Here is a 14,059-nt window from a genome sequence, read left to right on the forward strand (position 1 = left end):
GAATATAGGATGTCTGCAAAAGCAATAGCATTAATGTTTGACAAACATGATGTGAAGAGATAATTCATTCTATATTGTTGGAGTGAGGAAAGGCAAAATTCTGAGGGCTTCATCAAGCTGAATCAGCAGACAGCAGATAGGAGGAGATTGAAGTGGAGATGGAATGAAGTAATGTGAGAGTCTGGGACAATGAAAATATACTCAATTGTGTCATGTGGCACTACCATCATACTAAATGGGAAAGAAGGGAAACAAACCCAGCAAATAAGAGCTGGGCATCCATGAGTTGCTGCGAATTTTACTCACCACAATCTCTGATGTCATAAAGACATAAGAATAGGAGTCGGCCATCTGGCCCATCGAGCCTGCTCCACCATTCAGTAAGATCGTGGCTGATCTGGCCATGGACTCATCTTCACCTACCTGCCTTTTCCCCATAACCCTTAATTCCCCTACTATGCAAAAATCTATCCAACTTCATCTTAAATATATTTACTGAGGTAGCTTCCACTGCTTCATTGGGCAGAACATCCCTTGTTTGAGCAGAGCAGGTAGAGCAGGTGATATGCAGAGAGCAAGAGGCTATGGCAGGAGCAGTATAATGTCAGGCCTGCACATGCAGGTAACTTCCAGTCTACAACCAGACAATTGGATTCACCTGCTGCTCATTCCAGACTCATCACCAGCAGCCAGTCCTCATCCACTGTCCTTGTTCACATATCAAGCCAGCCAGTCTCAACCAGTTGCTCCTGGCCTTAATTCTCCTTGCCTAAAGTGTACCTTGTTGCTGCTTGTGTTTAGTTTCTGTTCTCTCTTGCTTTGTGGCCCGTTGTGGCTTGTTATTTTGCAGTCTATTGGTAAAGTACCATTTACTGCTAAGTTGTCTCCGTTGCTTTGCTTTTGGGTTGAGCCTCCTCTACTTTTGCTGATAGACCAGGCACACTTCAGAATGAGGAATCAACCTGGAGAAGCTACAAGGCAGGACTACTAGCATGTCGAACAGCATAAGCAGTATGTGAAGTTATACCATAACCAGTGGATCAGATCTCAGCTGTGCAGGACCAGTCACGAACGCTGGTGAACAATTAAACAGCTCCCCAGAGGCACAGGCCCCACAAATAGCACCATTCTCACTGGGTGGGGGAGGCAGTACATCAGTGCAAAAGAGAAAGTTTCAGAACCTTCTGCACCATGGGCCAGGTTGTTGCATTACCCCAGAATTCATATACCCAGCTATGGGTAAAAAAAAAGTGCCACAAAAAGCAGGACAAATCCATCCCAAAAATTACCACAACATTAGTTTGCTCTTGATTATCAGCAAAGTGATGAAAAGGATAATCAATGGTGATGTCAGTCAGCACTTGGCTATCAACAATCTGGTCACGGAAGCTCACTTTGGTTTCTGCCACAACATCTCCTAGCCTTGTTACAGCCCCTTAGTCAAAACATGGACTAAAGAGCTGAACTCTGGAGGTGTAGTGAGAGTAACTGCCCTTGACATCAGGGCAGCGTAAAACCAGAATCAATGGGAATCAGGGGTAACCCTTCACTGGATCAGAATCAGAATCAGAATCAGCTTTAATATCACCAGCATATGTTTTGAAATCTGTTGTCTGCAGTAGCAGGACAATGCAATACACTGTTATTGAGAAAATAGCTGTGAATATATATATATATACACACTGTATAAAATAGTTAAATTAAATCATCATCATCAACATCATCATCAGGTGCCGTGCCCAGTTTGAGCTTTGACTGCCATGGCCCACACACTCCTGTTTCGGGTCAAGTGGATCAATTCATTGGTATTCATTTCCAGTTCTCTGGCTGCTGGCTCCATCATCATTTGTCTTTGACTTCCTCTTGCTCTCTTCCCTTCAATCTTTCCCATAATTACCGTGCATTCTAACTCTTCTTTCCTAATCACATGTCCAATGAAGTTACGTTGCCTTTTCATGATCTCATACATTATTTCTCTTTTTGTGTTTGCTCTGTTCATGACATCCTCGTTAGATATTCGTTTTGTCCATGATATTCTTTGCATCCTCCTCAAAAACCACATCTCTGCTGCTGCAATTCCTTTCCTCATGTTACTAGATATTGCCATTACTAGATATAAATTAAATATGTAGTGAAAAAAATAGAAATAAGAAAAAGTAGTGAGATAGAGTTCACGGGTTCAATGTCCATTTAGAAATTGGATGGCAGAGGGGAAGAAGCTGATTCTGAATAATTGAATGTGTGCCTTCAGGTTTCTGTACCTCCTTCCTTGTGGTGGCAATGAGAATAAGGCATGACTTGGGTGATGGGGGTCCTTAAAGACGGACACCGCCATTTTAAGGCATTGCTGCTTGAAGATGTCCTGCATACTATGGAAGCTAGTGCCCATCATGGAACTGGCTAAGTTTACAACTCTCTGCAGCTTATTTTGATCCTATGCAGTACCCCCAGCCCCACTTCTTTATCAGATGGTGATGCAGCCAGTTAGAATGCTCTCCATGGTACATCTGTAGAAATTTGTGAGTGTCTTTGGCGACATACCAAACCTCCTCAAACTCCTAATGAAATCAAGGCACTGTGGATTGAATCATACTTAGCACAAAGGAGGATAGTTGTGGTGGTTTGAGATTACTCAGAGCATCTCTGCAAGTCTCACCAATTCTCTTAGGACAGCACCTTCCAAACCCACAACATGAAACAGCTGGAGGGATGTGGGCAGCAAAATATGGGAACATCACCACTTGGAAGTTGTCCTCCAAGCCATACAGCCTTCTGGCTTGGGAAAACAACACTATCCTTTCGCCGTCACTGGGTCAAATTCCTGGAACTCCCTCTCTTAGCAACATTGTGTATATACCCATACCACAAGGACTACAGTGGTTCAAGAAAGCAACTCATCACCATCTTCTCAAGAGCAACTAGGGAAGGGCAATTTAATGCTGGCTCAGTCTGCAAAGTCCACACCCCTGGGAGGAATGTGGACTGAGTGGGAAACGAGCTGCTGCCTGAACTCCCAGTCTAGACTCTGAAATGAGGAAGATTAATACTGATATTTCTGAAGTTAGCAAGGTGCCTCAAGGAAGTAGTCATCTCCTTTATATATTGTTATGCAGAAGTAATCAAACTTGACCTTGACTCTAACTCATTGTTATATCACTCTTAGGGTACTCTCCCAGTCTACAGGATTATTCTGGGTGTTTGAAGGCTTTGGTTTGCAAAAACAATAGTAGTTTTCTCAGCCTTAAATTCCAAAATCCTTCTTTCAACTTTCTGCTTTTCCCTGGAGACAAGCCAAATCAATGGTCACCAAGTTTAATATTTCTTCGCAGAGCAGGGTCAAGATTATTTTCACTGTGCACAGTGAGGTACTTAGGACCTTTGCCAATGACAAAAACATGTAGAGATTGTTGTTATTTTACTATAGACTGAGCCTTTGACTGAGTAAGGTTAAAAAGTTAATATTGGCCATGGTAAGGTCATCCTTTGAAAATTCTATCATTGCGTACTTTATGCTCTATAGAGGCTGGGAGCGTTATTTTGTAACTGTGACATTTTCGTTTCACTTTTATTTAAGGTGGAGATGTCAAGAGATTTGTAAAGCCTCCAGGGGAAGGTTTCAACTTGCAAGAAATTGAGCAGGTTTGTGACTTTCTTTCTGTAAGTGTGCAAAACTGGCCATGAAAATGTGTATGCACAGTTGTGGCATCCAGATTTGTTTGTGTTTGGGCTTCAGCAATGGAAATTTAAATAACAATTTGTCAATGATCAAGCAGAAAACAATTGTTTAGTCTGTTGATAAATTTCCCCCCTCTAAATCATAGAGAACTCTGCTTGTAAATATTCTTGTGCTTAGTCAGATTATGGAGAAACATAATGGCTGACTACCAGAATTAATTGTTTTAACGGATGTTTTCAGCTCAAAGGAACAGAAACTTGAGTGAACATTCATGTACATCTACACCTGGGCAATAACCCATAAGTAGTGAAATGTTTGCACCTTATTTTAACATGCATTCAAACCAGATTCCTCTTGCAATATTTCTCCTACCAAATGGTAACACAATTTATGGCAAGGGTTCTGTTGTTATGGAAAGGCACTGAGTTACATCCTCTTCATTACACCAAGCTTCACAAATGATACTAGTCCCATTAGTTGGAGAGTGATAAATTAAATCCTTTTGCAGAGTGGGTAAAGACATTGAGAGAAGTAATCAATCATTAGATTTAACCTGAGAAGCAAAGAATCCTATTGGCCAAGTGGTGAACTCTGTTCCAAACTGAATGGAACCAGTGTTAATAGAATGACATTAATCAATACCAGGCTGTAAAGGAGGCAGAAGCAATGCTTTTGAAATTAGCTTTGGGATTATACTAATCAGTATTGATTTTGGTCATGTGTGGGCAGCGTAGAAATGATCTGCTTTATTCTGCAGGCTCTGGAACAGCATAAGCCTGTTCTGTTTTTCGTTACACATGGAGAGTCCTCCGCAGGCGTGGTTCAGCAGCTGGATGGGATAGGACCTCTCTGTCACAAGTGAGTGCACGTCAATCACACAATGACAGCGGATTTATTTAACCTTCATCATTTTCTTCTTCTTTTCATTTTGATTTTAAAAATTGAAAGTCACCTAATACTACTGAGGGCTATTTAATTTATCCTCATAGCAACCCGTAGTTGTTGATTCATTTTTATATTATTATTAATTTAAAGATTCCTATTATATCAACAAAATCTCTGTATAAAGTTAAACCATAATTCTTTGTGATAATGAAACATCCAAAATCTGGAGTAATTGGATCTAATAATTTCAACCATATAGGAGGCACATCAAATTCAAATGGAAAATTGATGATGGGAATTTAGCCTAGAATTTTTAAGTATTTACCTATAGAAATGAACAGGAATTTTCAATACATGCATCTGGTGAACATCAACATACTAGCATCAGCAAGGTCAATAGATTGGTTTATTGTGCTCACTGCCCTACAATGGTCACTCCTCACTCCATGACGCTGAGGCTGTGAGATTGCCCTGGCTGTTATGCTTCATGTCTGCAAGCTTTGTTGCGATCTGCCCTACTAATATGATGAACTGAGACCAAGCCTTTGTGCCAGCTCAGGCCTGCTCCAGAGATTCGGATCTAAGGACTGAATGTGGTTCAGAATGCTGTGATTGCTTCTATTGTTCGTGTGATTTGTGTTTTTATCCTCTCTTTCTCAGCACATTGTGTGCTGGTCTTTATTTATTTTTTGAATTATGCTCTATCGGGTTTCTTACTTTGTGGCTGCCTATAAACAGACAAATCTCAAGGTTGTATAATTTATACATTCTTTGATAATAAATGTACTTGAATCTTGAATGTACTGAGGTAGAGTGAAACATTTTGCTTTGCCTGCCATTCATGCAGAACATTTCACCAGATCAATACATTAAGATAGTACAAGGGAAAAACAATAACCGAATGCATAATATAAGACAGAACATAGAAACCTGTAGCACATTACAGGCTCTTTGGCCCACAATGTTGTGCCAACCATGTAACCTACTCTAGAAACTGCCTAGAATTCCCCTAGTGCTTAGTCCTCTATTTTTCTAAGCTCCATGTACCTATCTAAGAGGCTCTTTTAAGACCCCATTGTATCCGCTTCTATCACCGCTGTTGGCAGTGCAGTCCACACACCCACCACTTGCTGTGTAAAAAACTTACCCCTGACATTCCCTTGATATCTGCTTCCAAGCACCTTAAAACTATGGCCCCTTATGTTAGCCATTTCAGCCCTGGGATAAAACCTCTGGCTACCCACATGACCAATGCCTCTCATCATCTTATACACCTCTGTCAGGTCACCCCTCATCCTCTGTCATTCCAAGGAGAAAAGGCCAAATTCACTCAACCTATTCTCATAAATGACACCCTCTAATCCAGGCAACATCATTGTAAATCTCCTCTGCACTCTCTCTCTATAGTATCCACATCCTTCCTGTAGTGAGGTGACCAGAACTGAACACCGTATTCCAAGTGGGGTCTGACCAAGGTCTTATATAGCTGTAACATTACCTCATGGCTCTTGAACTCCATCCCATGGTTGATGAATACCAACACACCATATGCCTTCATAACAACACTGTCAATCTATGCAGCAGCCTTGAGTGTCCAATGGACATGGACCCCAAGATCTCTCAGATCCTCCACACTGCCAAGAATCTTACCATTAATACTATATTCTGTCTTCAAATTTGACTTACCAAGATGAATGACTTCACACTTATCTAGGTTGAAGTCCATCTGCCAATTCGCAGCCCAGTCCTGCATTCTATCAATGTTGCACTGTAACCTCTGACAACCCTTCAGACTATCCATAACACGCCAACTTTTGTGTCATCAGCAAACTTACTAATATAGCATTATAATTACAGAGAAATTGCAGTGCAGGCAGACAATATGGTGCAAGGGCAAGAACAGTTAGATTCTGAGGACAAGAGTCTATCTTATGACAGCAGGATAGAAGCTCTCCTTGAGCCTGGTGGTTCCTGGTTCAGACTTTTGTATCTTCTGTCTGATGGAAACATAGAAATATAGAAAATAGGTGCAGGAGTAGGCCATTCAGCCCTTCGAGCCTGCACCACCATTCAGTATGATCATGGCTGATCATTCAACTCAGAATCCTGTACCAGCCTTCCCTCTATACCCCCTTATCCCTTTAGCCACAAGGGCCATATCTAACTCCCTCTTAAATATAGCCAATGAACTGGCCTCAATTGTTTCCTGTGGCAGAGAATTCCACAGATTCACCACTCTCTGTGTGAAGAAGTTTTTCCTAATCTCGGTTCTAAAAGGCTTCCCCTTTATCCTCAAACTGTGACCCCTCGTTCTGGACTTCCCCAACATTGGGAACAATCTTCCTGCATCTGGCCTGTCCAATCCCTTTAGGATTTTATACGTTTCAATAAGATCCCCCCTCAATCTTCTAAATTCCAACGAGTATAAGCCTAGTTGATCCAGTCTTTCATCATATGAAACTCCTGCCATCCCAGGAATCAATCTGGTGAACCTACTTTGTACTCCCTCTATGGCAAGGTTGTCTTTCCTCAGATTAGGGGACCAAAACTGCACACAATACTCCAGGTGTGGTCTCACCAAGGCCTTCTACAACTGCAGTAGTACCTCCCTGCTCCTGTACTCGAATCCTCTTGCTATGAATCCCAGCATACCATTCGCCTTTTTCACCGCCTGCTGTATCTGCACGCCCACTTTCAAGGACTGGTGTATAATGACACCCAGGTCTCGTTGCACCTCCCCTTTTCCTAATCGGCCACCATTCAGATAATAACCTGTTCTCCTGTTTTTGCCACCAAAGTGGATAACTTCACATTTATCCACATTAAATTGCATCTGCCATGAATTTTCCCACTCACCTAACCTGTCCAGGTCACCCTGCATCCTCTTAGCATCCTCCTCACAGCTAACACTGCCGCCCAGCTTCATGTCATTCGCAAACTTGGAGATGCTGCATTTAATTCCCTCATCCAAGTCATTAATATATATTGTAAACAGCTGGGGTCCCAGCACTGAGCCTTGCGGTACCCCACTAGTCACTGCCTGCCATTCTGAAAAGGTCCCATTTATTCCCACGCTTTGCTTCCTGTCTGCCAACCAATTCTCTATCCACATCAATACCTTACCCCCAATAGCATGTGCTTTAAGTTTGCACACTAATCTCCTGTGTGGGACCTTGTCAAAAGCCTTTTGAAAATCCAAATATACCACATCCACTGGTTCTCCCCTATCTACTCTACTAGTTACATCCTCAAAAAATTCTGAGATTCGTCAGACATGATTTTCCTTTCATAAATCCATGCTGACTTTGTCCGATGATTTCACCGCTTTCCAAATGTGCTGTTATCTCGTCTTTGATAACTGACTCTAGCATTTTCCCCTCCACCGATGTTAGGGTAACCGGTCTATAATTCCCCGGTTTCTCTCTCCCTCCTTTTTTAAAAAACGGGGTTAAATTAGCCACCCTCCAATCCTCAGGAACTAGTCCAGAATCTAAAGAGTTTTGGAAAAATTATCACTAATGCATCCACTGTTTCTTGGGCTACTTCCTTAAGCACTCTGGGATGCAGACCATCTGGCCCTGGGGATTTATCTGCCTTTAATCCCTTCAATTTACCTAACACCACTTCCCTACTAACATGTATTTCCCTCAGTTCCTCCATCTCACTGGACCCTCTATCCCCTACTATTTCCGGAAGATTATTTATGTCCTCCTTAGTGAAGACAGAACCAAAGTAGTTATTCAATTGGTCTGCCATGTCCTTGCTCCCCATAATCAATTCACCTGTTTCTGTCTGTAGGGGAATCTTTTTCTTTTCACGTATCTATAAAAGCTTTTACAGTTAGTTTTTATGTTCCCTGCCAGTTTTCTCTCATTATCTTTTTTCCCATTCCTAATTAAGCCCTTTATCCTCCTCTGCTGGACTCTGAATTTCTCCCAGTCCTCAGGTGAGCCACTTTTTCTGGCTAATTTGTATGCTTCTTCTTTGGAATTGATACTATCCCTAATTTCCCTTGTCAGCCACGGGTGCACTACCTTCCCTGATTTATTCTTTTGCCAAACTGGGATGAACAATTGTTGTAGTTCATCCATGTGATCCTTAAATGCTTGCCATTGCATATCCACTATCAACCTTTTAAGTGTCATTCGCCAGTCTATCTTAGCTAATTCCTTCAAAGTTACCCTTCTTTAAGTTCAGAACCTTTGTTTCTGAATTAACTGTCACTCTCCATCCTAATGAAGAATTCCACCATATTATGGTCACTCTTACCCAAGGGGCCTCTCACGACAAGATTGCTAATTAACCCTTCCTCATTGCTCAATACCCAGTCTAGAATAGCCTGCTCTCTAGTTGGTTCCTCGACATGTTGGTTCAAAAAACCATCCCGCATACATTCCAAGAAATCCTCTTCCTCTGCACCCTTACCAATTTGGTTCACCCAATCTATATGTAGATTGAAGTCACCCATTATAACTGCTGTTCCTTTATTGCACGCATTTCTAATTTCCTGTTTAATACCATCCCCAACCTCACTACTACTGTTAGGTGGCCTGTACACAACTCCCACCAGCGTTTTCTGCCCCTTGGTGTTATGCAGCTCTACCTATATTGATTCCACATCCTCCCGGCTAATGTCCTTCCTTTCTATTGCGTTAATCTCCTCTCTAACTAGCAATGCTACCCCACCTCCTTTTCTTTCATGTCTATCCCTCCTGAATATTGAATATCCCTGAATGTTGAGCTCCCATCCTTTGTCACCCTGGAGCCATGTCTCTGTGATCCCAACTATATCATATTCATTAATAACAATCTGCACTTTTATTTCATCCACCTTGTTACGAATGCTCCTTGCATTGACACACAAAGCCTTCAGGCTCACTTTTACAACACTCTTAGCCCTTATACAATTATGTTGAAAAGTGGCCCTTTTTGATTTTTGCCCTGGATTTGCTGGTCTGCCACTTTTACTTTTTACCTTACTACTTTTTGCTTCTACCCTCATTTTACACCCCTCTATCTCTCTGCACTTGTTCCCATCCCCCTGTTGTGAATTAACCTCCTCTCTCCTAGTCTCTTTAATTTGATTCCCAACCCCCAACCATTCTAGTTTAAAGTCACCTCAGTATCCCTCGCAAATTTCCCGCCAGGATATTGGTCCCCCTCGGATTCAAGTGTAACCCGTCCGTTTTGTACAGGTCACACCTGCACCAAAAGAGGTCCCAATGATCCAAAAACTTGAATCCCTGCCCCTTGCTCCAATCCCTCAGCCACGCACTTATCCTCCACCTCATTGCATTCCTACTCTCACTGTCGCGTGGCACAGGCAGTAATCCCGAGATTACTACCTTTGTGGTCCTTTTTCTCAACTCCCTTCCTAACTCCCTATATTCTCCTTTCAGGACCTCTTCCCTTTTCCTACCTATGTCATTGGTACCTATATGTACCACGACCTCTGGCTCCTCACCCTCCCACTTCAAGATATCTTGGACGCAATCAGAAATATCCCGGATCCGGGCACCAAGGAGGCAAACTACCATCCGGGTCTCTGGACTGCGTCCACAGAATCGCCTATCTGACCCCCTTACTACCGAGTCCCCTATTACAACTGCCCTCCTCTTCCTTTCCCTACCCTTCTGAGCTACAGGGCCGGACTCTGTGCTGGAGGCACGGCCACTGTCGCTTCCCCCAGGAAAGGGGGAGAAGTGAAAATATCTGTGGTAAGAAGGATCTTTGAGTGTGTTGGTTGTTCTACTGAGATAGCGAGAAGTGTACACAGTGTCTTTGGAGGGGATGCTGGTTTTACTGATGTGCTGAACTGTGACCACAACTTTCTTACCATAATGGGCAGAGCAGTTGCCTTACCAAGCCATGATGCATTCAGAAAGCATGCTTTCTCCAGTTCATCTTTAAACATTGGTGAGGGTCAACAGAGCATGCCAAATTTTTTAAGCCTCCTGAGGAACTGGAATGCCCTTGCATTTTCTTGGCGATGACATCTACATGGTTGGACCAAGACAAGCTCATGGTAAGGTTCACTCTCGGGAACCTAAAGCTCCAACCATCTCAACCTCAGAGGCATTGATACTAACAGGAGCATGCGCACTTCCGGAGCTTCCTGGATGTCAATGACCAACACTTTTGCCTTGCTGACATTGAGGAAAAAGTTATTGCAATGACATCATGTCACTAGGCTTTCTATCTCCTTGCTGTAATCTGTTTTATTGTTATGTGGGATTGGGTTGACTGCAGTCGTGTCGTTTGCAAACTTGTAGATGGTGCTAGAGCAGAATCTGGCCACGTGTATACCCTTTGGAAAAGCTTTATTATATTGGCCATAAATCAGTATTGTTAAGAATATTATGCCTTTTTAAACAATCAATTGCTGGGTGGTGTAGTCACCTGATAATGGTATATAAGATTATAGGGCAGATAGATAGGGTAGATATCTCTTTCTCATTGTCTGGGACAAGAGGGCATGTGCATAAATTGAGAGGGTTTAGAGTCTGAAGCAGATTTTTCACACAGAGGGTGTTTATTGTCAGGAATGACCAGCCTATAGAGATGATGGAGGCAGATACTCTGATGGTGTTTGTGAAGCATTCAGACAAGTACTTAATGACCGAGGCACAAAAGACTATGTACTCAATATAGATTAGCATAACGAATAGCATGGACATGATGGCTGAATGGCCTCTTTCTAGCTGTTCGACTCTAGCTAGCACTGTGATGCTTAAACATCTCCTCTTCATCCATCTCAAGTGTCACTTTATTTCTTTCCAGGCATAATTGTTTGCTGCTGGTCGACTCTGTTGCTTCTCTTGGCGGAGCACCTCTCTACATGGATAAGCAGGGTATGTATCAGACCCAACATTGTTCACAAAAGTGAGCTATTTAAATTTTCTGCCTTCCTTTATCATTTCATTTATAACATAAAGTGAAAATGGAGAAGGCTGTAAATATTCAGCAGATGAAACAGCATCTATGAGCAGAGAAAAAGGAATGTCACAGTGATGCTGTTGGTGGAGCTGTGACCTCATAATGCCAGACACACGTGGGTTCAATGCTGACTTCTGGCTCAGTCTGTGTGACGTTTACAAATTCTCCCTGTTACTCTGGGGGTTTCTCCTGGTGCTCTGCCTTTTTCCCCAACCCCAAAGAGGTACAAGTCAGTAAGGTTTTACCCTCTAGTGTGCAGGAATGTGGGAAGAATAAAATGTGTAAAGTGTAGGATTAGAATAAAATAAGTACTTGATGTTTGGCACAGATTCAATTAGACAAAGGACTTGCTTCTGAATTTATTATCCCATAGCACTGCAATTAACATTTCAGGTCAAATTTGCAGTCCCATTTCAGTCCCTCTCCAATGATGATGCCTTGGAACTTGAAGCTCCTCATCCTTTCCTTTGGTGATGTCACGTGACCAGCAACAATGAATATATAATTGAGTCAAGTTTTATAAACAAACATAAACATTAAACTAAATTAACCGGAAGTTAACTGCTATACAGCAACTCTGGAACAGTTCTTAAATTAGTAAATTCAAACACAGTCTGAAAATGGAAAAATTCAGAAGTCCAAGTGATTTACACAGTCAATAAGGAGAGACTTCTCTGGAAACGGATTTCTTCGCAGACGTGACGTCACTGCTGATTCTCCAAGGGATTCACGACGAAGGAAATAAAACGGCTTAAAGGAACTGACCTTTTCCTGGCGAATGATCACTGCACAAACCTTCCTGATCTTACAGGGGTTATCTCAGATGCAGGTCACTATTTCTGAATGAAGATTCAATAAGATCGATCCTGTATTAAACTACCGAACGACACCAACTTTACTCAATCCTTTGGGTTCCTGTACTTTAGTAAGGTCTTCACTCTCCAATACGAGACTTACAATAGAAAGTGAAACTCCACTTTAAAATGAAACTGCGTCATGAGATGAATACGCAGCATAACGGAGTAACTGACGAATTAAACAACAAACGAAACTGTGTAACAACAAGGGTTTCCAGTTATATACCTGTTGAGAACATCATCACGTGACCTCACACTGGCAGGAAAATCACATCACCCCACCATCACAAGACCATTACATCAGGCACACAAGATACTCAATTACATCATGGTCATAAGTCAGTCACAAGATATCCATGAGGTATGTAACAGTGACCCCTCAGTGAGGATGTGTTTCCCATCCTTGAAATCCACCATCAGTTCCTTGGTCCTGCTGATGGTGAGTGCATGGTGGTTGTTGTTGTTGTTGTTGTTGTTGTGACATCACTCAACCAGCCAATCTACCTCACTCCTGTACACCTCGTTGTCACCATCCAAGATTCTGCCAGAAACAGTGGTGTCTTTGGTGAATTTACAGATTATGTCTGATTTGTGTAGAACTGGTATAGCATATATAATTACGTGTGTATTGAAAGGTAATTAGATTAGATTAGATTATTAGATTATGAGGACACTCAGTCCTCGTTTATTGTCATTTAGAAATGCGTGTATTAAAAAATGATACAATGTTCCTCCAGAATGATATCTCAGAAACACAAGACAACCCAAGACTAAAACTGACAAAACCACATAATTATAACATATAGTTACAACAGTGCAAAGCAATACTATAATTTGATAAAGAGCAGACCATGGGCACAGTAAAAAAAAGTCTCAAAGTTCCGATAGCCTCATCATCTCATGCAGACGGTAGAAGGGAGAACCTCCAAGCGCCGCAAACTTGCCGTTGCAGCACCATTGGAAGCACCCGACCACAGCCGACTCTGAGTCCGTCTGAAAACGACGCTTCCGACCAGCCCTCCGACACCGAGCACCATCCTCTGTCAAGCGCTTCGACCCCGCCTCAGCCGCCGAGCAACAAGCAAAGCCGAGGACTCGGGGCCTTCCCCTCCAGAGATTCTGGATCACGCAGTAGCAGCCGCAGCGAAATAGGCATTTCAGAAGTTTCACCAGATGTTCCTCCGTGCTCTCACGTCTGTCTCTATCAAATCAGGATTGCGCACTGCACCCTACTTGACAGGTAAACAGATATCACCACCGGAGTGGCCACTGTGAGCTGCATCGCGCCGCCATCTTCTCCTCCTCCTCCTTAGATCAACAATCCTACTAAGGGATTAAATAGCAATCTTGATGCTTCCCATATCTCTTCAATTTCCTGGATCTCCCTATAAATTATGTAACAGCAAAACCCTGTACTTTCTTGCATTGCAGATTTAGCTGAGTATCTAGCCTGTTATTCCACACTGATGTGATCATCTTTCTCTATTCAGGCATTGACATCCTTTATTCTGGGTCACAGAAAGTCCTCAACTGTCCCCCTGGAACAGCACCAATCTCTTTTAATGACAAAGCCTGGTTTGTAACTGCTTTTTTTCTCTCATATGCTCTGCTACTTCAATGATCTCTGGAAACTGTAAGAGGCAATGTCCTGCCTCCAATCTGCAACCCATAAATATAACTGTTGACGTGAATGCAGACTGACTTC

The 14,059-nt window shown here is 42.4% G+C and overlaps 1 protein-coding gene across 1 annotated transcript in view; it reads left to right on the top strand.

Annotated features, from left to right (window-relative positions):
- Nucleotides 1-14,059, top strand: part of agxta (alanine--glyoxylate and serine--pyruvate aminotransferase a) — a 33,569-nt gene that overhangs the window by 13,382 nt on the left and 6,128 nt on the right. Inside the window, exons 3-6 of the mRNA XM_063046132.1 lie at nucleotides 3,575-3,639; nucleotides 4,434-4,534; nucleotides 11,342-11,412; nucleotides 13,845-13,929. Of these exons, the coding sequence (XP_062902202.1) occupies nucleotides 3,575-3,639; nucleotides 4,434-4,534; nucleotides 11,342-11,412; nucleotides 13,845-13,929 (322 nt within the window). The remainder of the gene's footprint in view (nucleotides 1-3,574; nucleotides 3,640-4,433; nucleotides 4,535-11,341; nucleotides 11,413-13,844; nucleotides 13,930-14,059) is intronic.

The sequence above is a fragment of the Mobula hypostoma genome, chromosome 4, assembly GCF_963921235.1.
Source record: "Mobula hypostoma chromosome 4, sMobHyp1.1, whole genome shotgun sequence".
Lineage (NCBI taxonomy): Eukaryota > Metazoa > Chordata > Chondrichthyes > Myliobatiformes > Myliobatidae > Mobula > Mobula hypostoma.